The sequence below is a fragment of the Scleropages formosus genome, chromosome 11 (assembly GCF_900964775.1).
Source record: "Scleropages formosus chromosome 11, fSclFor1.1, whole genome shotgun sequence".
NCBI classification, from domain to species: Eukaryota; Metazoa; Chordata; class Actinopteri; order Osteoglossiformes; family Osteoglossidae; genus Scleropages; species Scleropages formosus.
In genome coordinates this window covers 22,266,144-22,292,076 of record NC_041816.1, presented here as the reverse complement: position 1 = coordinate 22,292,076, position 25,933 = coordinate 22,266,144, and the positions used below count along the sequence as shown (strand labels likewise).

The 25,933-nt window shown below is 55.0% G+C and overlaps 1 protein-coding gene across 3 annotated transcripts in view; it reads right to left on the bottom strand.

Annotated features, from left to right (window-relative positions):
• The window catches only part of gse1b (Gse1 coiled-coil protein b), a 214,979-nt gene that overhangs the window by 68,858 nt on the left and 120,188 nt on the right, over positions 1-25,933 (bottom strand). The window contains exon 1 of one of the 3 annotated variants that reach the window (XM_029256259.1): positions 2,261-3,006. The exons of the other annotated variants lie outside the window; for them this stretch is intronic. Coding sequence (XP_029112092.1) covers positions 2,261-2,297 — 37 coding nt within the window. The 5' untranslated portion in view covers positions 2,298-3,006. Of the gene's footprint in view, positions 1-2,260; positions 3,007-25,933 lie in introns of those variants that run through there. 3 annotated transcript variants of the gene reach the window in all.

Here is a 25,933-nt window from a genome sequence, read left to right as displayed (position 1 = left end):
TAATCCATCACAGTCCATATCGGATAGCAGGCAGCGTAGTGTTTAGAGCTGCTGCCTTTGGACCCAAAAGTCGCGGCTTCGATCCTTACCTCCAGCTGTAGTACCCTTGAGCAAGGTACTTACCCTAAATTGCTCTAGTAAAATTACCCAGCTGTATAAATGGGTAAAGGATTATAAGTAGCTTAACATCATAAGCCACTTTGGAGAAAAGCATCGGCTAAATGAATGAATGTAACGGATGGGCATCGCCTGTTCTCCCTGTGTTCACGTGGGTTTCTTGTGGCTGCTCTGGTTTCCTCTCACTGTCCAAAGACGCAAATTGAGAACTCTTAATCGCGCATGGCTTCATGCAACAAAGGTTACAAGTGTGGCCCTTTGTAAAAATCAGTTGCACAAAACAGGCAGTCTTCGCAGTTCCCGCATCACCGCGAGGGCACGCGCAGGGGGTGTGTTACGCAGGCCGCGTGTGTGTGGAATGCGGATAACAGCCTCCGGACTGTATGCTACAATGAGAGCACGAGCTCCGGAAGCTGGCAGAGCGTGAAATGTGCGATGTTATAGGTGCGTGCAGTGCAGAACGGCGTGTTTCTGGGTACGCCGAGAAAGGGGGCAGAGGCGGTCGAGGCACAGCGCCCCCTGTGCGCAGAACGGGAAGCGCTCCGGCACTGCCGAGGGCAGGCGTGAATAATTCAGGCGCATAAAGTGTGGGCTTTACGGCCCGCCGTCGGGGGTCGGCCTCTGCCGCCACGATCGCCACCCCGGACATCCATCATCCGTTCAGGCAGCAGGTGTCCGGGTTCGAACGGTCCGCACCTGGCTCCTGCACTTCCTACCCGCCTCTGTTGCCTTTCATTTGCTCTCAGCAGGTGTGTCCAACAGCACAAAACAGCCGAACGGAGCAAAACACCCAATTAAGTGCTCATTGTCTTACTAATATTTCTCAAGCAGCTTATTTTCACTTTGATCTTCATTAAATAATTTTTGACTAATTGAACGCGCTTCTTCTTCGCCGTGCAAGCAAATTACCGAAACTGCCATTCTAGAAAAAATCGCTATTTAAAGTTATGCAGCGAAACCCAAAGACCCACGTCTTAATTCAATTTCTCATTTTAATTTGCTTTGCGGTAGGTGCCTGTCAGCGGGTGCGAGTGGCTGCACGGCGCCGCGGGAGCCGCTGAAATGTGTCAGACGCGCAGGGGTCCTCGTGACCCGCCGGGTCTACAGGTGAGCGGAAATGGCCATTCCACCCTATGGAGGGGCTTTTATTCCTCGGGGGGGGGGGGGGGGGTCTCTCTCTCTGTCTCTTTCTTCCTCTCTCTCCCCGTCTCCCCCCTCCTCTCTCCGTGCCTCTCGGATGTGGAAGCCCCACCAAGAGCAGAGGGCAATATCACGGAGGGAAGGGGGCCAGCACAAGGGCTCAGAGATCAGTAAGTCTCCTTGGTTCTTCTCACAGAGGCATAGAGCTGTGCGTGTAGACATCCAAGGTGTACCCATGCACATACACACATGTAACTGCACAGATAGACACAGTAGATGGATGGATGGATGGATGGATGGATGATGGATGGATGGATGGATGGACACATGCCTATAGAAGGCGCCTGTGTCGTACTGACCCCTGCACTGCCCCCGACCCACAGAGAGCACCGTGACCCGTTTTCACTGTTGCTGTACGGTTCACGGAGACCTGCGAGCGGGAGGAGGACGGAGTACCGGACGCGCAATCCACGGAGTCAGGGTTCGGCTCCCTGTCGGCCTGCAGCTCCTCGACGGCGAGGGAGCAACATCGTCGAGCCCGGCATCAACGCGCCCCGGCTGTGCCCATCTCCGCCCCGCACGTCTCCGCGGCCTCCGGAACTCTTCCCTCGTCCCTCCTCGCCTCTCCGCGTCCATCTTTATCGCCGCCACTTTGTCTCCAGTCCGACCTCCCGCCGGCGACACGGTTCGCCGACCCGGGGCACGGGGCCGAGGAGCGGTAACTTCACACCACGCTCGATCCCGCGCGCATCACCGCGGCGGCGCGCGGTTAAACGAAACACGGCTACCGCTTACACGCTAATCGCGGAAACAAAAGGAGAAGGGGACGCCAGGACGCCGACAGCGCGTGTCTCACATTGCACGCCTGTGCTAGCGCATCGGAAACCGGGTGCACCGCCTCAGAGCAGGACGCTGGAAGTTAGGCGCCATCCTACTTGGGTACGCCCTGCCCCAGTGAGCCCCCAGCCCCCCCCCCCCCCCCCCCCCCCCCCAGTGAGCTTACCTGGCAGGTAGTACAGCGGGGCCTTCAGTCCAAACATGGTTTCCGTTACAGCTCCATTGTAATCGCTACAGAAGAAATGGAATCAAAGACGGCTGGGTCCGCTCCTGTGGGGCACGGAGACCCGGGAGGGTGTGGGGTCTGTTCCCTGGGAGTCAGCCCTTCATCGTGGCTCTCCACTCCACGCCGGCGTTTCCGAGAGAGAACTTGGTGGGGGGCCACAGCCGAGAGCACGGGAGGGGTGACTGTGTGTCCGTGTGTGTCTGAGTGTTTGTGTATATGTGCCTCTGTGCGTGTGTGTGTGTGTGTGTGTGTGTGTGTGTGTGTGTTTGTGCGTGCGTGTGTGTCAGGGGCCCGGTGGCGAACAAGTCCCAGCTCGGGATGCACGTCAGCGGTAGCAGTAAGCGTGCCGGTGTCAGTCCAGGATTAGCGATTGGGGGGGTGCTGGAGTCAGGGGAAGAGGGGAGGGTCACGCGGAGCCAGGAGAACGACAAGGAGCCCAAAGTGCCAAAGACAGAGAGAAGACGAATCCCGGCTCCTCCGTGACGGAGACGAAACCGAACGCTGCTCCAGCTGAGAGAAACACGGGCTGCCTTTCATCCCAACTCCCAGATGTCCCGATGCGAGCGGAGAGTACGGCTTCCCGCTCAACCTCTCCTCTCCTCTCCCCTTTCTCTCGTCTCCTCGGTCCTTTCTGTCGCGCCACCTCCCTGTGCCGGGTCCCGCTGGCGGCTCAGCGCGCGGAGGAGCAGGACAGTCTGCTCCCTTCAGGAAACAAGGTAGGCAGATTGGGAGGGAGAGAGAGAGAGAGAGAGAGAGAGAGAGAGAGAGAGAGAGAGAGGTGGATAAGGAGGGTGCACGAGCGAGAGAGAGAGAGAGAGAGAGAGCGAGAGAGAGAGATGGTGTAAAGAGGGAGGGATAGAGCAGGGAGAGCTAGCGAGAGAGAGAGAGAGAGAGAGAGAGAGAGAGAGAGAGAGAGAGGTGGATAAGGAGGGTGCACGAGAGAGAGAGAGAGAGAGAGAGAGAGAGAGAGAGAGAGAGAGAGAGAGAGAGAGAGAGACTGCCCCTTGATCAATTTTCATGCAAGAGTCATTATCTGTAAATTGGACTCCTGCCTGAGTGACAGCTGATTTGTCACCCTTAATGAAAGTGAGAGGGGCCAGCCAAGCATCAAGGCATCTGTTCCCGTGATCCCCCTCAATCACACTGCCACCGCCGCTATCGCTGTCGCCGCGCCGCCGCCGCTCACGGAGCACATCTCCTCCTTTCGGAACGGCAAAGGTTTCCCGGACTGAGCGTGTGCCGTGGGCGACGGCCGGAGGGAGGGAGGGAGGGAGGGAGAGAGAGAGAGAGAGAGAGAGAGAGAGAGAGAGAGAGAAAGAGCCTGCTCCTGGGACAATTAAACAACAAGAGATGCTGGGGGGACAATGAAAAATAGACAGTCCTCCCCCGCCCCCACGATGAACTCAAAATTAGAGGCCAGCTTTCCCTGACACCCCCCCTCCCCCTCCACCCTGGGTGGCTGAAAGTTGGCTTGCGTGCGTGTGGCTCGCCGAGGGGCCCTCGCCGCGCCACGCCTTCGCTCCCGCTCGCTCGCTCGCCCGCTGCGTGAACCCCCCCCCGCCTGGTACTCAGCGCTCTGACAGAAGCGGCGGGGCTGAGGAGGTAACTATCTGCCGGGGATCCGCCGTGCACAACAGAGAAGAGGAACCGAACACAAGAAAGCAAGGAGCAGTGGGAGAGCCAGAGAGAGAGCTCGGAGGGGAGGAGGGGGAAGAGAGAGAGAGAGAGAGAGAGAGAGAGAGAGAGAGAGAGAGAGAGAGAGAGATGGGTAAGGGGGCTGTGTGTGTACAACGTCCTCTGGAGGCCGCTTTCTTCTCAAATCCTCTGTGTCAAACTCACAGCGGGGAAGGCGTTCGGCGGGGACAGGGGGCGCTAACCTCCGACGGGCTCCGTCTCTCACGGGAAGCCTCTTTACAGAGGAGGCACGCCGAAGCGGAATCCTGCCGTCCTCCAAGCGGCCCTCGCGCTTCTCTTCGCGCCCGCCACCGGCGCCCGGGGGGGAATCGGTGACGGGCAGGCTGTCGATGGGGCAGGTCGCTACAGGCGTGCTGAGCTGGGGTAGGGGAGGGTGAGGGGGGTGGGTCGGCGGGGGGGGGGGCGCTGCTAAGCAGCGAATGGTAGTAAACTGGCTTTCCTGGGCGTCACGTCACAGACCCCCAGCGGATGTGAACCCGCCTGCGTCACATTCCGACTCGAAGCATCACACACCCCCGCACGATGGCTCCGCAGGCTCTCGTGGGCTTCCCTCAGCCCTCCGCTCGGCCCCGGAGACGGAAAACGTACCCGAAACACACCGCGCTTCCACGCAACACACAGGGAGACCACGAGCTACATAAATGATGAATGAACGACGGTAACCGGTACACTCCTGGCACGCATCAACACTCCTCTTTCAGTACGCATGACTGCGTTTCAGGGGAGCTGGGGATGGGTCAGGAGAAGGTCGTGGAAGTTTGCGACCCGCCTCAATCTCAGTCCCCTGCCGTGACCTTTAACGTTTGGCTCCGCGCGGCCGAGCGGAGCCGATAGCGTCCGCCTGGCGGACACCTTTCGAGGAGAAGCGGTAAACAGATCTTTGCTTAACATCCATGCCGAGTGAAACTGACCCGTCGGCACCTGGAGTGTGAGCGGCGCACGTGGCACGAAAACACAGTGCCTTCGACCGACAGAATGACCAAAGCTTAAGATCGATGGATATATATATACAGTACAGTATATATAGAATCTGTGGATGTGTATGTATGTGTGTATATACTGTATATGTATGTATTTATGTCTATGTTTATCTGTGGATGTATATATTAATTTTCTAAATTAGATAGATAGATAGATAGCTTGTTTACCCCATGTGCTCCAGTTTGTGCAGCTGGTGAAGGGTTTCCTGCACGAGTTTGCACCCTGAAATACCACACCTTGGCGTATATCTATTTTTTGTCATTTTTTTCTGACAGCACCCAGGGGGCCAACTGCTAAAAATCCAGATACTGTTACCAATATTGTGATAGTGTTGTACCTTTATGATGCGTTTCTCCAAAAGTAACTTAGACCGTTGAGATCATTGCAGTGATTTACCCATGTGTACAGCAAAGCATGTCTTTGACTGGAGCAGTTTCTGCGATTAGTGATTCGAGCCTGGACTCCTCAAGTGGAAAGCAGCGGCTATAACCACTACGCCACCTGCAGGAAGTGCAGGTTCGGCAAATCGGCAGTTCCGAGGTACAGAGGATACAGGGGATGTACACGACAGGCCTCTTTAATGTGGGTATTGCTCCCCCACCAAAGCGCAGATGACCGCCAGGCCGGGCGACTGTCGAACGTCCGCGGGCCCGGACCCGGGCCGCGTGCGAAGTGGCCGGGGCTCACGGCCTGCTGCCGGGGCTATCGACCCGGGCGGCAGGGGACGTGGCTTTGGCCCGGGAAATGGGAAGTGGCCGGGGCTATCGGCTCGGGCAGCACGGGAAGCCGATAAGATGTGTCCTAATCTCTCTGCAGCACACAGCCTCCCTTGTCGAGGAGCGGAGCGGGAAGAGACCCAGCGCCAGCCGGGGGAGGGGTGGGGGGATCTGGGATTTCTTTCTTCTGTTTTCCTTTTTCTGTCAGCCAAAGACAGCAGGCTTGACTCTCCCCCGTTTGTGTACGCGCACGCGTGTGTGTGTGTGTGTGTGTGTGTGTCTGTGTGTGTGCGCGCGCTCCTTCCGGCCCGTGCACAATCTCATATATCAGTTTCTAAAAAGCGGCATGCATGTGCAAGAGACAGACGCGTGTGCGCGCGCACACGCACGCTCGCACACGGCTGAACGCGCACGACACCTGTGCTCCACGCAGAAGGAAGGGAGCACCGCGGAGCGCGACGAGGAGCGAAACGGATAGGAGTAAAACGCGCACGAAAAGGCGGAAACGCACTCGTACACCTTCGCACACGCGAGATGCAGCGCCGCATCGGTGGACATGTGGCTGTGAGCGCGTGCAGCCGTGCGTGAGGAGCGCAGCTGGCGCCCGGTGCTGCGGCGCGCGCTCCCCGCTCCCCGCCGCTTAATGAGAGTCGTGCGGCTCTCCTTCGACGCGCCCCCCGCCGGTTCGCCCGAGAGGGGCCGACCCGGAGGTAATGAGCGCCCTCCTCCTGCAGACGCTCACCGAAGGTCGACGCTCCAGCGCCGGCTTCCCAAACCGTGCCGCGCGCAGCCGCCCCCGCCCGCCGCCCCCCGCCGACATCCACCCCTGCCCTCTAACAGCCCTCTTCCTCCCGACAAATATGCCTTTAATGTACTCGACTGCGCCCGCCCAAATCAGAGGGGAAAGTCGTGTCACGAACAGGGGCTAAATGAGGGATTTGGGCCTGTGTGTCGTGAACAAAAGATGACTAACTGCGCTGACCCCCCCACCAAACCCCCACCCCAGTCTCCTGTGGCTTTTTATTAAATTCTGCTCTTGATTACCCAGTGGCTCCAGGGGTGGCTACGAGTAAATCTTCCTCCATATGCTAATTGTAGCAGAGCTCAAAGAATTAATTTGCAAATGTGTCATTACCCATCAGCGCTAGCAGCAATAACCCTGTAATTATGGGCCCATCATTTGGCGCGGCGCAGTCGCGGGTCACACCGCCAAGCTGTTCGGATGTGTCGGGTGGTGGGGGGGGGGTGGCGGAAACAACATCCAGATCAGAGGAAGAAGACACAAACAAACGCTCTCCTTTTCAAACGGGTCAAGTGCTACCTGGAAAGGCGAGCAGCGGGAGAGTCGCGCTCACACACACATACACACACACACACACACGCTCTAGGATGAACGACGCGCAGGTGACGCGCCAACGTACTGCTACATACATGATGTTGCCGGGAGGCAGAGCAAAGGTGCTGCTTCCCCATGTGACACACAGGCCGAACTCCAAGCAAACCCCAGCGAACTCCGGTAACCCCCGAACCCTGGCTCGGAGCGCAACAGTGTGTGTGTGTGTGTCACCCCATGGGCCGCGGGCCCATAACAATAACATTAACAGCAGCCGAAACTCTGAATGAGATGAAAACACCGACTTCCTGTGTGGTGTCCTCCATGTCCAAACATCTGCATGAAGCACGGCGTTATTTACCCAGCCTTGTGTCTCGGGGGTCAGAGGTCAAGGGTCAGCAGTTTCTTTGCTTTTCAGCTGTGAAGCGATACCTTGGAAAGGTCACAAACACAAGGAGAGGTGGGAGCGGTGTATCAGGCTTCCCGACGGCCTCTGCTCCCGGTCCAGGGCCCCCCTGCGTGGTCCCTTGAGCGGAAACGGGTGGCGATGGAGGCGGAAACCAAACTGTTGAGTCCAATTCACCCCTTGTCTATTGATCCTTTTCATTGCGTGCGCTCTCGTGACACTTAGCATCGAACGCCCGATCTACCGAACATGAGCCACGTGGTCTCTTAGCAACCAAGCTCGGCGCTCGGGGCGCTCGGGGGTCATCGATACAAGGGAACTGGTCCAAGTCTATTCCAATCAATAGTGTCTGGCTGGAGGGGGGCGGAGTCAAAGTGCTGATCGGCACCTCGGCTGATCGGTGGGACAGGAAAGTCGACGTCTCGGTGTTGGTCTCTATAAGGCAGGTGAAATGTCACTCCGATCGAACAGCTGCTCCATGTCCAGTAACAACAACTGTTCTCACACCTGTGTGTGTGTGTGTGTGTGTGTGTGTGTGTGTGTGTGTGTGGATGCATGGGCTTACGCATTCTGACACTTTGATGTGTGCTGTACGCGCAGTTTGTGTCTGTATCCTTCTGTAAACGCGCAAGAAGAGGTCCGATCGGGACGTCGGCGCCTGCGTTGCAAAAGAAGGACCCCTGGAACGAAGAAATTCGACACACACCACCTACGGCACACTAAGACCCGTTTAGCTCCAGGACAGCGTCTTCTTACCTCCTCATCTCATCAATGGCGTGTTTTAAAAATTCAAATACACACATCCTCTGTATCCCTGCTCCTGCTGCGGTACCCTTTATCAAGGAACTTACCCTGAATTCATACAGTAATAATTACCCCGCTGTAGTGACGGGTAAATCACTGTAAGTAGCTTATCACTATAAACTGCTTGAGAGAAAAGCATCAGAAAAATCTATTAATAATCTATCACTTAATCTATTGTTCTTTGAGGACAGTTGGTAGCATAATTAGAGCTCCTGCTGTTGGACCCAAAGGTTGTGGGTTTGAATCTCACCTCCAGCTGTAGAATCCTTGAGCAAGGTACTTACGCTAGAATTACCCCGCACTACAAATGGGTATGTAATTGTAGGTAGATTAACCTTATAAAGGGCTTTTGAGAAAAGCATCAGCTAAATGAATAAATGTAATAAGTAACTAACACGGTGGATCGTAAGCCATTGTTTTTGACTGCATGAAACTTGTTTTGCTTGAATAATCATGGCTTCTTTTCCTTTGTTCGAAACTGCCACGGCTACCGCCGCCATCTCCAGTACGGGACTCGAGTGGCGTGTGCCTCCCTGTGAGAGTCATGTGACCCGGGGGAGGGAGCGTTCCCTCCGGCTCCCCGCTCCGCTTCAGTCACATCCCAGTCACATGCAAGCAGCGACCTCATCGATTTGACAAGCCTCGCTCCTATGACACATGTCGTTATGGCAGCGATCCATCAGCCTGCTTCTGGCCGCCGCTGGTCCGATCCCATTTGCTTGCTGTGCGGCCCGGACGTCTCCGGAAGCTTCCCGAGCGTGGCGTCGCACCCTGAGTTGAGACGCGGGACGCCATGTTCTCGCCGCTTGCGTCCGAATTTCACGAAATGTGCGGACGGTGCAAAAGGTGACGGAACTGCCAGCGGCAAGTATCAGCAAAATTGAAATCTAACACAGACCTGCATGTCTCATACAAATGCATAATAACACAAAGAAAAAACATTTTTTCAAAGTTCTTAGTTATGTCGATTTCTCTGTTGATTACGATCTGTTAAAGTTTACGGATTACAAAAATACCACTAGTTCTTGTAGAGTTTCGGCCCTAGAATCTTGCTTTCGCTATTTTTATGAAGTCTTTCAAGAATTTATGAGAATTTTCACTCACACAATCAAGGGGCACTATACTGAGAGATCTTAAACACCATTAATCAACAAAAAAAATTACACAGATATTTTGAATGTGTCGGAACATTATAGAAAAATCAGCAAAGCACTGGAACATTCTAGAAAAGCACTGAAACACAGAATCCATTGGAGGGTTCAAGAAGGCATCAAAAACTTGTCCGGAACATTCTAGAAAGCATCAGATCCCAAAAGGTACTGGAATATTCGCCAAAATGTGCTAATTTCAAGAATGTGGAATATTTTTCTAAAAACCGACATATCGTACGGACTAACGCCAAAAGCACGATTAATCTAACAAAACTGAATGGAAAATGCAAAAAAGCATTCGACATAATTAAATTTCTGCTAAATCGTGCAATGCTTCCCAGAATAAATATGCGCAGAGCGTAGAATGCGGCTAATTTGACTCTTTCAACACAAACGTCCCGCTCCGCACAGAATCGTTCCGCCGTCTGAAAACAGAAGTCTGACCGCACTTCCAGTCAATAAACCATTAGAGCTGATGTCTAGTCACATCATCCAGCATCATTAGCAAAGCCACGCTTACATCTATAACAAAAATAGCTCCCCGGAGTCGCGGATTAAAACACATCAATATCGGGCCAATTAGCATCTCTATCATTCGGAGGTTTTGAGACACTTGCCTCTGGTGAGATTACTGTCCTCTGCTTTTCTCTTTCATCGGGCCGTTTACACTGTTTCCAGCAGAAAATACCCTAATTGTTCACTGAATTAAAGGTAGCAGCACAGCCTCAATTAACACGACCAATTCGTTCCTGCGCTCGGGTATGTTAATTGTCCCAATTAGCTTATTCCTCCGCATGGCAAAACGACGCGGCTCCGCTCGCACGGCATCCACCGTACACAGGTTTCTTAACGTCCTCCTTTAGGACGAAAGTGGACCTTTCGTGTAATTTCCTTTAAATCCAACAGCCATACAGCAGTGACCTCACACCCCAGAAAATACCACACTTGTCGCAACACCCGTAAGGCACTGGCTCCATACAAAAGCGGAACCCTCGGCACATACTCGGAAGACAAGGTAAGCCCAATACCGCAGAGACCCACTGAACCCGGGCCAAGTACCCTGCGGGCACCTTGGACACTGACCGCATACATTATGCATTTACACATACAGCACACATTAAACATGGAACGTGTACTCGAGGGCATCGCCGAACATGAGCAGCGCTGTGTATCCAAAAGGCACGCCACGCGGGTATCGTGCACCTCTCGTGGTAGAGTGACCTGCCCAAACGCACGACTTCCACCGAGCCGCGTATCCGTATCCATCACCATAAACTGCTAGGGCGCAACAGGAGCTCCAGTCGCGGAAAATGCACTAGACTCGATATGCTTTAGTATATGTCATAGGGTGTAGACAAGCAATATGTAAAAAGGAAGAGGACCTGATCCGGCTGAGAAGCAGCCATGTGACGGGGCTTCGCGGCACCTCTTCTGCTCTCCACGGGAGCCGACGGCCGAGAGCCGTCGCCTACGGAGCACGGCCACTAGTGGGCGCCGCGCGAAGGACGCGGACCATCGGTCACGCAGTTCAGAGGCTGGCGGTGACCATTCGCAACCCCTGCAGCGGGAACACTGTGTTCGCGTGTTTGCTGTTGATCCCTCAACGTTGTGTTTGCTTGTTTGTCGCGGCCGACGTGGTAACGCGGTTCTGCCACATGCGTGTTGGCTGTCCTCTTTCCTTCCAGCAGCTTCTCACTGGGCATCAGATCTCACTGCTTCCCACAGGGACACGCAACATGCGGGCACAGCCAAACACACACACACAGAAAGGGGATGTGTGGATCTGTGGCAGACAGGCTACACCACACAGAGAGGAAGTGTGAAGGGAAGGAGATGGGAGAACCAGGCCACAAGCTGCTTAGCGCGGCTATCTGAGAGCCTCCTGCCCTTCGCAGTTGCGGACGCGGTGAGAGCCTACTGGCCGGGGGTGGGGCAAGGGCGCCTGGGGGCAGATCATCAGTTAGCACCAGCCCACAGGATCGGGTGGAGTGGGGAGATATGCCGTGCGGTTTCATCAAACTTTGATGCTTATCACTGCTGCGGGCCTCCAGCCACCCCCACCCCCATGGGACCGTCGCCAGCACTCTGCTGCCAAGCTGTCACGGTGCGCGCGCTCCCCAACGCGATCCGTCACGCCGCCCGCTTCCTGACAGCCTAGGAACGCCCTTTCGTTCGCCACGCAGCGCACATTCCCGCAGGCTCCTTAAAGCGATCACGGGCACAGACATATATATTCGATAAAACGGGTACTCACCTGTGTCCGGGACAGAGGAGTTCCCGTAACAGTCGTGGGCCCGGAGAGAAACATGAAAAGAAAGGAGAGGACAAAACCCAATTAGCAGTGTGTGACATGAGACACGCAGATAAGTGAGCAGTGTGGTCAGACTACGGTAAACAGTAAACATGAGGGACACGACATGCGAGGCTCCAGTGTGAGTCATGAGATCTGTCGGCAGCGCTCATTCACTGAACGCAGAGGTGTATTAAACGTGTGAAAAATTTAGGTATGCGGGGGGGGGCAACAAAAAAATCACGCACGAAAAATACAAAAGAGGGCCAAAGGAGTGTGATAATGAATGTACACATGACAATGAGCCCCGCTGCGGCTCGGGCTCCTCTCCAGATGGGGTTTTTTTTCATTGGATGTGTGCTGCAGCACCTTGACAACAACGCTGCGCGTGCACAAATCAAAGGCGGCGTTTCAGGGGAAGGGAACCCACAGTGCACCGGACCGCTTCGCCTGCTGTTGCTAAGAGACTGTCCTCAACGGCGGGATGGAGGGGGACGTCCAAAAACTGGCGGCCACATGGCCGGCAGCGGCAGCGTAGATGCGTTCTGACCTGGAGAGCTGTGCAGCGCGGCGGCGGGGGGTGGGGGTTCCTGTCAGAGAGGGAGTGAGCCATCGAGCAAGAGGGAGCGATATGGGGATATGAAAGCAATTCTTTAAAAGCCCATCTCCAGCTCCGCCAGGTGGGTGTGGTGGGAAGAACAGAAACACGCATCTGAGCGGGGCGTCCCTCCACGACGCATTACCCGGCATCACAGAGCCCTTCCTGACCATGGGGGGTGGACTGCAGAGGGGGTTCCTCACTCAGTTGCACTACAGCTGTTCTGCAGAGTGGGTTCTAGACCCTTAGCCTCCAGGCTGACTTCACATACTGTACATGTATTCTTTTAGATGACACTTTTCTCCGAAGCGTCGTACAATGTGAAGCTACTTACAGTTATTTACCCATTTATACAGCTGGGTAATTTTACTGGAGCTATTTAGGGTGAGTACCTTGCTCAAAGGTACTAGAGCTGGAGGTGGGATTCAAACCTGTGACCTTTGGAGGCCAAAGGAAGCAGCAACACTAACAACTACACTAGCAGCTGCCATGTATATGCAGGACAGCATCGACAGAGATGGTGAAACCCTAAACAGGCTGCTTCTTTGCTTATCTAATCCTGAATTCCTCTGGACCATCCGACTTGGGAGGAGATTTCAACAAAATTAGCCACAATTTTGAAAAGGCTGGAATGAGCTACACCCTGAACAAAACGGACGAGGAACGAACCACAGAAGGTAGTGGTTCCCAAACCTTTTTTTTTTTCCTTGTAGGCATCCCTGAATACAATCTTCTGACAACCTGAGCTGGTGGCCCTAACAGCTGGTACGTGCGATGTTACCGACCGAGCATTTTGACACGGACCACATCGGATACTCAGAACTACGGTAAAAAACAAGAACCGGAGATGTTGTGGAAACGTTATATGACAGTAAAAAGAAACGAGCGGGTCAAACAGAAAGAATGGAAGACACCAGCAGGACAATCGGGGCCCAAAGACTGGGATCCAGGAACCATCAGCGGACGAGCAGGAAGGCCCGCCCCTACGATGGGAAGATGCTTCTTACACAATCTGAAGAAGGACTGTTCGAGACAAGGACTGCGGCATCGTCAGAAATTCTTGGAGAAATTCAGTCCGCAATCACAGACGGGTCTGTCGAGGGAATCTAGGGAATCCTCGAAGGTACAATCTCCTCTCCATAACCGCCACACTACCTGCTGCTCCACGCCTGCAATCGCCGAACACGCGCCGAACACACAACGAACGTTATTTCCCCGTCGATAAGCAGCTTTCTACAATCCTCTCACGGCAAGCTCGCAGAAGGACAGATAGGGAGCGATGAATATGACATGTGTTTGGTGGAGCTCAGAGGTGTTCCAAGGCGGATTATCAGACCTGTTCCCGGCTAGAGGTCTGAACGACTTTTGCCTCCGACTGAATTCCATCTTATTAGTTTTAAGGTCACCCGCCGGGCTTCTCGAGGATTGGGCGTCGGATGTGTTTGCGGATGCTCGCGAAAGGGGTCGCTATAACGTGGAGGGAGCTCCACGCCTGGAACGTTTAGGTAAAGCCGATGTCACGAGGCTGGAGAAACCAGTCCGGTGGTTACCTCGGCCTTGAACGTTCCTCCGCCGACCGCCAGCTCGGCCACAAGACTGACCGAGGAATGGCCCGTTTCCTCCTACACATCTGCTCCAGCTCGCCCGCACGCAAACACGCGCGAACGGGAAGCGCGGCCCGGCGCCTTCCTCCGGAGCTCCTCGGCAGATGATGGAGATGAAGATGAGAACAGACCACAGAAGGGATCTTTTTGATTCCGAGCTGACTTTAAAACATGTCATCGCGCAGACACAAAAAGGCTTTCAGAAACAAAGGCCTCCGACAAAGGCTAAAAATAACTGCAGGCGTAGACCCTGAGCTAATTTGCAAGTTTTAATGCAGCGCTCGCAAAGATTTCCAAACCCCCCCCCCGCCGCATAACGACATGTCAAACACGGTTTTTGTCAAGAAGAAAGCCTTCTCCTCATTCGCCGCCTGTCTGCTCACATGGCCCAACGCCATTGATCTCCGCCGGCAGGGGAAAAGCAATGAAAGAGGGACTCAGGAAGAGGTATTCATTTCACACTAATAGGCATGTAATTAACTATTATGCGACTTCTTTTAAAGACTAATCTGCGCGGGAATAAATAGATATTCAAACAGATTGTGCGGACATCAGAGAAGGGCCCGGGTTCGCTCCGGGGGAGGCTTCCAAGCCGGACGTCTCCTTTACGCAGTCGCTCCGATCCATACTCGCCCGGCCAGCCCGTACCGTGCGCCCCGGCACCCGTGTGTGGCACGGGGCCCGCTCCGCACCCGTGGGTGTGCGGAGGGTAACGGTACATCCCCTCCAAACACCAGGGCGCACAATCAAATGCGGCGCATGGTGGTTTCCTCCACGTACAATGCGGCCGTGAGATAGACTGAACAATAGGCTGTGGGCCGCCGAGGGTTGAGCGACGACAACAGCAGCTGATGTCACCAAGTGGAAGTGTGTGTCGGACGCAGGAGCCAGCTAGCCCGCCCCCCGCTGTCCTGCGACAGCAACCTTGTCGCTGGAGTTGAGGACCGGGGCGATCGGCTCTCGTTCCCATGCGAGAAACCCGACGGCTTCTCACCGCGAGGGCAGCCGGGTCCCGCTTAAACGGTTAACTATCGGTCGGAGAGCAGCGCTGGACACAGGCGACACCCCCTCCCCACCACGTTCGCTTTAAACCAAGACCCAAGATTCCACTGTGCTTCCGGGAGAGCCGGAGCCATTACACGTGTAGCCGAAGCACACCGGCCTGGCAAACGGCAGCTTCTCAGAAAGATATACGGCAACATCCTGGCCCGGACCCCGGCCCAAATTGCCAAGGTGCAGGGGGTAAACAGAGCAGGACGTCGTGCTTGGGGGTCCCCTCCGAGCCAATAAATCATCTGCGGTGATACAGAGCAAAAGTTCAGAGCGGATTAAATGAAAGCGAGGTGCAGTTTTTCAGCTTTTGTTTGCTTTTTTATACATGTGCTTTGCGGTGGGGGGTTGCGGTGGTGGTGGTGGTGGAGGGGGGGGTTGGGCGTTCTTGCCGCCTTCCAGCAGACACACTCTTTATGGGGCTCCAAAGTGGCTGAGAACACATGTGCGGAGTTAAGCAAATGAAAAATGTCGTCTCTTCCGTGGGCCGTGCCGCCCCGGTAATAAATCCCCGCTCCTTCTTCGGAATCTGAAGTTAGCCTCATAACCGCAGCTATTCCACGCATACAGGTGTAAACAAGGCAGTATATTATGATTTAATTTTGTAACTTAAACGAAACATGGTGGGCGTCTGGGGATTTAGGTAATCCAAAAGGGAGACAGTCGGTATTTTTGCCCTCCCGTTCTCCAAAGAAAGTAACACAAATAATATGTGGGATGTCAGCCGGTTTAAGCCCAGAAAGTAGATGAGTGGGAGCGAAGTCTGTTTGGATGTGAAGGCGACCCGCGGTTAAGTCTAGAGAGACGACCAACGGCATCGCGTGTCACCCTGAACCAGGAGTGTCCGCACTCCCTGTTGGAAAGAGGGCTGCTCCCACGTCAGCTGCAGGGATAAGATAGGGAGCCAGACACGGCGGAGGGTCTGCGGGCGGGGCTTTCGCAGCATCCGCAAGCGTTAACGAACGTAGGCGAACCTTGACTGCTCACATCGAAGCCGCGTAGAGGTGACGCCTCACAAACGGGTGGGTTCCTGTCACCGCCGTGGGTCCCCGCGGGGTCACGTTTGCTCTCTGGGGGGTGCGGGCGAGAGCAGCAAGTCTCGCTCCCAGCTGGGTGTCTCTCCACGGTGCCGTGACCCAGGCACCGCTAAGTGCGGCGATTCCCCCTCAGCGGATGAAGAAGACCCCAGGGTGCCGGGCGGCCGGCTCTTCGCATCGCTGTGTCTCCCAGCTGAGGACAGAGGTAACACTCCCAAATGAGTGCAAACAGGCACAACGGGAGCCGGGCCTGCAGGTTCTGCTGCATCATCTCATGGACATCACATTTCATTCCCTCCCATGGGTATGGTGTGGTATGGTGACCACCGGTTCAAAGTGTCTCCAAAAATGCTCTCCCATGTCCTCCTACAAGAAACTACTTTTCCAGTTGGGGTGGTGGCTCTTTCTGCAGCTGTGTTATGCCACAGGTCAACGTGACATCACACTGTACTACGATTTCCCTTTTACATACCTGGGTAATTGTTACTGCAGGGTATGTACTCCAGTGTACTACAGCAGAAGGTGGAATTCAATCGTTGGTCCCTCAAGTCCAAAGGCAGAGGCTTCCACCACTACATCACCCGCTGTCCCCCCAAATCCTACCTCCTGCTGTAGTTTCCGTAAGACACCGTACGTCACTTTGGAGGAAAGCATCACCTAAAAAATGTTCAGCTTAACAACTTCATCCGTTTGTATGGCGTCCGCAACAACTCCTGTCCACTGTCTGTTTACAAGTGGTATATGAGCCATCGCTGCGGCAATGGTGCTGGGTAATGCTACCCTGAAACTAATTGGGGACGACAGGGGGTCAATACAATTAGTGCACCGCCTTCGCTCTATAGACTGCAGCTGCAAGGATGTGTAGTCGAATGCTCTCCTTAGAGAATGACAGACCCCCTGAGGAGCACGCAGCCGTCCCCGGAGAAGCGATGGGCGCACAGCGCCGGGGACGCGACATTCGGACGACTGAGCGCTTATTCGTTTCACCCTTTAAACACATCGCAAGCGTAGGTGTGCGACGTAACGCCGTTCTGGTGCGCCCACCGAAGCGATCCGAGCAGTGAGACGGGGCTTGCCCGCTACTGGAAACAAAGGGCTGACCTGTCGATGTGGGGAGGACAAAGGGGATGAGCAGAAAGCAGCTGCTTGCATGTGCGCGCTGACCCACGGGCCAATGCGTGTGCCACAGAGGGGTGGGGTGGGGGCTGAAACAGTTCCCAGAGATGAGCAGAAAGAAAATGACAAGGCCATAACAACAGAGCAGTAACGCGATAACAGCTCTCTGCGAGGCAGAGATAAACAGCCCCGGCAGCCAGAGGACAGGCTCCGCTGTGCGAGATGCTAACTGTGCCTGTCAGCGCGCTGCAGTGCACGGCCAGCGGGAGGGAGAGGTGGAGGGACAGGGAAATGGAGCATAAAGGCGCAGCGGGGGCTGGGCGAGAGGGCACCCCTGAACCCCCCCCCCACCCGCCAAAATCCTGCCGCTCTTCTTGTATATCCTGGACGAGGAGATAAAGGGGGGTGCGGATTTGGGCCAGACGCTCCCTGGTTGGGGGAGAGACCAGGCTCTCCAGCTGGCCCCGGGACACCTGGAGGATAAGAGGCTCCTGGCTCGACCACCGTGCCCAGGTTTGTTTTCCTAGCTCTGTAGCTGGCGCCTGGCCATGCTCTCCCTGGTCCTGAGGGCGACCTAGCCTCCGCGCAGGGATGCTGGGATCCTCGGCAGGTGTTGTTTGTGTACACGGGAAGCAATGGGCGGGGGACGGGATGGGGATCGGAGTGGTTCGACACGCCGATGCCGCTCACATGGACTCTCCCAAACGCGTGCCAACGCGGATCCCAGCTGCAGTGCGAGCGGGTGCCCAGTCACTCCTACAGGCTGCACAGACAACGACAAGCTCGCGCAAGGAAAGGCGGCTGGCTAGCAGAGGCTGGTGGGAACAGGGTAGGTCATTCTGCTTAAAGCTGCTTCCCTGGATTCTGAAACACAGCACGGGCCTTTTCCCGACAGCAACGAGCACGCATTCTGCAGTATTTCCCCGCTCTCCCATTCATAATCGTTTGGCAAAGCTCAATTCCTCCCCCCCCCTCCCCATTTTTTCAAGCGCAGCATATTATTTCCTGATTATGGTGTGCTTTGAACTACGCTGAAGCCAATAGGATTTTCCTTGAAAACCCTGCAATCTCTAAACAATGCCTATTGATGATCCACTAAGCCGCTCAAGTGGATTAATCAAGTGGAACTGCTGCGGTGCAGAGCACAGCCAGGCGGCGGGTAAATAACGCCTCGCCGTGTCCGACGGCGGCCGCGCCGTCGCCGCAACGTGCCGAGCGGCCGCTGTCGTCGGAGGCCGGGCGAATGGCGCGCCCTCGCTTCAGATACCGGGTTGCTTTCTGACCCGAACGCGCGTGTGCGAGAGCGGGGCGCCGTAGCCGCAGAACCGCGTGCGCTCCTGTCGGGGTGATTAATTATCTCTCCGAGCGCGCACTAGTTCATGGCAACCTGAGCCTTTATTACGAATCATTAAAATAAATCAGCCGGGAAAGCAGGCGAACGGCAATTTAACATTAAATAATTCATAAGCTGCTCCTGTGCTGCAAGGCCGGGCGTGAATTAAAAACAAACAAGCGGCAGAACAAGCAGGCGAGGAGCAGGGCGACAGCGCCGTCAGCGTCATCGCAGCGTGAGGTCCTTGTTCCGTCCGCAAGAGAAAACGGCAGACCCTCCTTTATTCGGCGACGACGGAATGGGTGCGACTCCTTTAGTCCGGCTGGGGTGGCGGGGACGCCTGCGCGTGGGGATGGGGTTCGCGACATGCGCCGGGTTTCTACGTTTTACACGTTGACCCTGTGCCAGAGCTTCCCGTTTGTGACAGGGAGTGAGCGAGCGAACGAGAGAGAGTGAGAGTGAGAGAGAGAGAGAGAGAGAGAGAGAGAGAGAGAGAGAGAGAGAGAAAGTGCCCAAGGGCTTCTCTCTGTGCTCATTACCAAACCAGAGCTGCCACAGATGATCAATACAACACTTGTAGTACTTTGCATAAAGGCCTGAAATCAACTCAAATCTCACAGGCTCTCCCAACCCCCCCCCCCATCTCACACACACACACACACACACACACACACACACACACACCTGATTAAACACAAACACAGCACCATCCAGACCGATGCAAACTGCTGCAGATTTATGCGTCATGGTGATCTGTTGTTTCGCATGCCTCTGTTTACCGCGGTAAGTCCGCGCTCGCGGAGGAGTCCCCGGGGCCGTGCAGCGGAACATCCGCCATTAACGGGCGAGCCGTTGAGCGGAAGCCGATTAAAGGCGATTCCACTACGCGGCACCAATTAACGGCGCTCTCCCATGCTCTCCCTGTGTGGACAACGGGAGCGGCGCACACTCTCCTTTGTTACAGCGTGTCATCCACCAGCAGACAGGTCCTGGTTCTGGAGGGGGGGTTGCGCTGGGGATACGGACTCAGAGTGCAGGAACAGTTTCGGTACGGTCCGCAGCCGGAGGTGTCACAGCACCGCAACCGTCACAGAGTCCATCGGAACACACATGGATCCCAGGGGCCGCTTCCTACCTCCATGCTCATCCCACACCTCCGTGAAGCTCACTGCCCTGGGTACGAACCGCAGGTATAAGGAGGTTAGAACTGCACCTTTGGACCTGAAGAACCCAGGTTCAATACCCATCTCTGGTTGCAGAACTCTTCATCTTACCCTAAATTGACACACACACACACTGTCTGAAACACTTGTCCCAAGTGGGGTCACGGTGAGCCAGAGCCTAACCTGGCAACGCAGGGCACAACCCAGGAGGGGACGCCAGTCCGTCGCAAGGCACCCCAAGCGGGACTCGAACCCCAGACCCACCGGAGAGCAGGACCCGGTCAAACCCACTGCGCCCCCTCACACTAAGAACACCCTGCTGTGCAAATGTTTACATGGCTCTAAGTCGTTCTGGAGAACAGCGTCGGTTAAAAGGTGAAAACACAGATCGACCACAAGCCATATTTTGCTACGGGAGGGCGTCACATTCACACCTTGGCTCGCATCACGATTCTTTAGACCGTCACACCCACAGCAGCCTCGTCCGACCACATTCTGCAGCGCGAAGCGGGAAACGATCGAGTTAACAGCTCTTTAATCGTCTGCCAGAAAATAAGACGTATCCCACCCCGCGGTCCATCCCCTCAAACCCACTCCTGCTTTTTATCCCCCAACGGCGCGGCGAGGCAGTCGCTTTGATATGAGAAGAGGGCTCCGCAGAGAAGCCTGATTTATTACCCGGGCATAATTGATGTGGACGAAAAAAGTACCTCTCGTAGATACTCAAAAGTGCCAGATGAAAGGCAATCAATCAGCCATTTGCGTGAGAAAGAGACCATATGAAAAACGGTCGTGCGAAGGAATAACAATGACCACAATGACCGCGCAGGCCCCGTCGCTCTGCCCGCTCTGACCCGGGCGGCTTTGAAGCCGCGCCGCTCGGTGCCAAGCGTTTCCCCGCAAAAGGGGACCGCGGCGATCCTGCAGGGAGCTCGCGGTCGGCGCTGCTGAGCCCTTCGCGAGCGTTCGCACCCCGGCCCACATGCCTCGAACCCGGCCCCGCAGCCGCTCCATTCCTCCCCGTCCGGACCTGCCGGAAGCCCACCCCGCTCTTCCTTTGCCCCCCCGAGTCCGCGGCACGACTCCTCCCTGCACCGTCACACGTCTTCTGGCGGGGCGACTTACCCTGGATATCAAAGTAAGGCAATAATTTCCCAGCAGGAGAGGATTATTTGCGCTGATTAAGGCAACACGGACGACTCGATTGAAATTTAATTGAAAACCCATTCAGGGTTCCTGTTTGAAATGAGAATCATTAGAGGTGATCGCTCCAAAGGACACTCTCTCCCCGAGCCTCCGCTCCCCCGGCCGATCCAAAGAGAAGCTAAAGATACCGCTCCAATTTACTTTTAATAGTCCTCCGGCGCATGTTAAGGCATCCGGGCCTCGGACGCACTTTAGATTGTTTTCTCTCACTAGTCATTACTGCGGCACGCTAATTTACAGCGCAGCCCCGTGTTACACTAATGCGCTTTTACTGCCGCGCCACGCTTCCGAAGTGCACGCGGGCCTGGAGTGCGGGGAGGGGGGGCACCCGGGGGGGTCATCACGGGACCGACGCCGCTCCCTTCTTTAACAGACACCCCTCGGCCGGAGACAGCTGGAGGAGCGTCACCTGCGCGGCAGATGGATGGCGCCGGCACCCGTTGCTGTCGGATCCCCCCCGCCAAATGGGAGCTGGACTAGAAGGGGAGAAGGGGTGCCACGTGTCCCCAATTCCTCCCACTAAATCGAATCAATCCATCTCGGAAATTACTTGTCACCTCACTTTCTCTTCTGATTTTTCTTCCTTTTTTTTCCTGTAGCAAGGAGGCCATCTGTGTGTGGAGGAGGGCGGCGGGGGAGGTGGCGCTGGCGAGGGGGGAGCAGCCCTTCCCCTGGGTGTTGCCAAACGCTGATGCTACTGACGCTAATGACTGTTTAACAAATGCGTTTATAACCAGCTTACGAGCGGGGCTGCAGCACCGGGATCGCTACCGCATGGCGGGCGCTGGGGATTCCCTCGGCGGCGGCGGCGGCGCTGGGTAAACACGGGCTCTTTGACATCCTTTACCGTAAACACGCGTCGCACACGTTCGCATTTCACGCGCTGCTAAGTGGGTGCTGAAGGATCCATGGCTTGTGCCGTGCCGTTCTCGCAACGCCGAGCGGATCCCGCGATGCCGCGCCGCAGGTGAAAAGAGTCGGAAGGGCTCCATCGGTCCGGGCCCCGGAGCGAGGAAATGGCCTGCGGTCCTTGGGCCCTGCTCCGCTCTGGCCGTGTTTTTACCCTTAGCGTTAGGGTTAATCCTTTCAACAGCTACAGCAAGAAGGATGTGAGAAAGATGATGTCTTTCACTGAGCCCCGCGTGTGCCAGGAGAGGAAACAAGGTGCGCGGAGCAGCAAAGAGACAAAGCGCTGCGCTGGAGGTCATTTTCAAGATTAAGCCGCTCTTCGACATGGAACAGGGTAAAGAAAGGTGTGTTCTTTCGAAAGAACTAGCTTCTCGAGAAAACCCACCGAACGCAAACACCCGCAGGTGCTACAACGGCGTTTAATCGAGGTCAAACATAGGCGGGTGAGTAATTTCCAGGCTGACATACACGAAAGCAGCCACTGCGCAAACAAGGGACATCTGGCACACGCTGCCACTGTGGTGCGGCCCGTAATTGGCCTCCTATGTTTTCATTAAACAGTCTCGGTGCTGGATCCGGCGGCCCCCCGACACAAACGCTGACGGATACCCTCCGAAAGGTGCCCAGAGCCCCTGGGTCGGAGCGGCAGTTCAGGGTGCGGTTCAGAGCGCGAGGGGGGGGGCGGTGATTGATTTCCTGTCCGCCCGCCCAAATCAACGGAATATGTCACCCGGACAGGCGCGTTAAAAGCGTCCAGCTGCCTGGGATTTATGGCGCTCTTGCCTTTCAAAACCCTCAATTAGCCCCAGAGATTATTGATACCAAGGTGGGATCATGAGTTAGTCCAGCGGCGGATCGATTTTTCTCATAGTAGTGATGTCACTGAATTTATGGCGGCCGGGTTGTTAATATTTGGTTCTTCATAAATTTCACTTATCCGCCTCGACACCGGCTTATGGTGAGATAGATCTTCCTGAGACAGGACATAAAATTGATGTCGGCAACGTCTACGGGTTGGCTTGATGGATGATGGACGATTGCGCAGATTTAACGGGCTTGCATAGGACTCCAAACTATGGATTTGTTTTTATCGCCGACCCCTTTTACTGTACGACGACGGCACGGCATCAATCAGGTAAAACCAACAAGAGGATCAGATACGTGCCTCCAAAGTTGTGCGGCGAAGCAAAAGTTGAAGCTGGACGGCTGGACTGCGGAGAAGAGAGTGGGGTGTGTCGGGGGGGGGGCACAGAGAGCGGGCTTGGACCCGATAGCCACGGTGCAGCAGAGGGAGAACCGGAGGGGGAGATTGTAACAGCAGAGCGGACACAATGAACGTGCTCCTCGCCGATCGATGCGCATCGACAGGAAGGGCCTCGCAACTACGCACCGCCCTTGTCGGACGCACGAGACACACAAACAACGGAGGAAGGCCCGAAAGAGCGCACGCACGCACGGTTCGAACGCAGCGGGGAACCTGCCTTTGGGCAGACGAGCAAGACAGCAAACACCCACCTAGAAGAAACGGCAGCCATTTATCACAGCTTGCGGGAGGGCGGGGTAATTCGGCGCTTTTAAAGATCGGCCCGGCAACGATTTTGAGCGGCGGCAGGCGGACTGACGAAGCCGGGCTGTTTATCAGCACACCGTCGCGCCGACAGCTCGGGAGCGAAGACGACACCCCGAAAGCTAGCGCGTTCGCTCCGGGCCGTCACTGTTAATCAAACAGAGCACTGAGCAAGAAGAAACTATTTGCATGTAAATTCTTCAAATTGATGTTCTGCCGTTTAGTTTCCTGTATCTCCACATCGCCCACATGAAGCGCGATATTGAAATATGGCCGGGCAATGATGCGCTTCTTCATATTATTAATGGTGTATCATCCACCCGACGATGGACTGGCGTCCCGTCCAGGGGGGTTCCTCGACTTGCTTTGCAACCTGTTCTTCGGGGATAGGCTCCAGACCACTGCAACCCTCACTTGGACAAGCGGTTAATGAAAGCGAATGAGTGGCCGGTCTATTTTTCGTCCTATCGAAAAAACCCGTAGCATCAATAGGTTATTATTCCAGTCAAGTCTCATAACAGTGTTACACCGTATTATTTTTCATTTATTTCACGCTTTCCTCCAAATTGATTTAAAATGTTCGGTTTGTATGCTAGGGTACTTATGATGATTTAAACATTTATACAAGTGGGCAATTTTTACTCTCAGCATCAGTGCATGGTAAGTACATTTCTCAAGGGTACTACAGCAGGAGTCAGGATTCAAACCTGGGTCCTTTGATTGACAGGCAAGAGCTTTAACCGCTACACCTCCTGCTGTCCCTGGGCTAGCAGTGATTCCCTAAATTCTGTGCATAATGACCGCCTCCCACCATCCGTGAGATGTCGACGGTGATGAACACACACTGCGAGGCATGTACGAGCTCGCATCCGTGACATCAGCATTTACTCAGTTACCATGGCGACGTCTTTCAAACAGGACAACCACGCAAAGAGTTTTTAAGGGGTGTGAAAAAAAAGGGTTCGAGATGGAAAAAGGAAAAAAAAAAAAAACAGGTCACGGAAAAAATTTAATCACGTGGACGGTGTGGTGAAAGCAGTCCTTTCTAATTACAGGTGGAGTGGGAAGACCCTCTTGGGAGAGGGTCCAACTCGCGCGCCGTGGAGTGGCCGTGCGCCTCGGAGAGCCGATCTGCTGTAATGGGAAGTGCTAATTGCCTTCTTTGTAGCCTTAGCGGGGCGAACAGGTCATGAATTTCTGTGTCAAGGGTAGTAACTTACAATAACGCTAAGCTGGCAGCAGGTGCACCGATACCACTCCGAGTGCACGGAGCTGGAGATTGATCACCCGCGTCGCCTGGCGAGCATTAAACGTTTCCGAGTGATGGTTTTTCTGGAGGAATAATATTTCGACAAGCTCCAGAGACAGCGGTCACGGTGCTCATTAGAGGTTAATGAGGAGAGGAGAGATGGTAATAACACAGCCTCTTTGCGATTAAAAGATCATCCGGCCACATTAACACCGGGAGGGCATCTGTGCAATGCAGAGAGTCCTCGGCAGGAGAAAGGGACCCGGAGAGAACCGCGCCCACCCGAAGATGCGGGAGACGCCGAACAACGTGCCACGTGGACGGTGCGATACATATGGGGGGAAGGAAGTGCTGGATACTTGGCTTCGGCCGACACGGATTTCGGACCCAAGAAAAGGGTCTTCAGCAGATTAAGGCTGGAGTGGCGCTTGAGTCCCATAGCTGGGATGGTCCCTATTGCATATCCTTCCAGTCCCACCACCATCCCGGTCCCCAAACCCAGGTTTCTAAGCGGTGGGCCGATTAGCCCACTTGCTAAATGACCCCGAGGTCCGCCTATCGTCCATTTTACCACCAAAGGGCAAAGTGATTTATTCCAGACAATTACGGGTGCACTCCGCCATCATCCTGAAACCAGCAAGCCATTGATTAAAAGCGATTGAAAACAAATTAGCTGACGCCCTGATTTCCAGGATCCTTCTGGTGCGGGGCTCTCCGGAGGCCTTGTTGGCGCAAGGAAAAATCCATCGCTCCGCATATAAGAGGAATGCTTTCAGCGGGCGATTAATACTCATTTGCAGAGGCTTAACTGGCTGTGGCAAACATCAGCTGCAGATTTGACAAATTGGCTCCCTGAGCTACAAAATACTGCAGCAAATAATGCTTGGGCAAGCTACAACTAGCTGGCCAGTTCCTGCTAACAGGAGGTGGCCATTTTTCTGCAAGCAAAAATGGAGGGAAAACTGAGTCCACAGATGAATGATCCTGGGCAAGGAGGTGCTTCAAGGTGAGTTATCAGACAGTGCTTGAAGGATCGGTGGTGCCCCCTCGTCGCCCGTGTGGGAGCAGCCATCTCTAAACACCATCTGCGTGTTCCCCGTGGTGCCCCCAGAACTGAGAGTCAAGCCTTTGTTCCCCGTAGGTGTGCATGGCCCTGAGATGCCGTGATGATAGCTGCAGGCTCCGCTCACTCGACCGCAGGCCGGTTTCCTCCACAAGTCTCCGTCAGTAGATCAGATGCTCCCGGTGACAGAGCGGGGTGACATCTGCTCTCCCTCGTGTCGAACGGCTGCCCTCGTGTCCCTTCCCCCACCCGGCTGCAAATCCCATCCCCAAATGAACAGGTCAGGTTAGCAGGTTCATCCGCAGGCGGTGAAGATAAATTACTCTGAGGGGAGACAGCTTT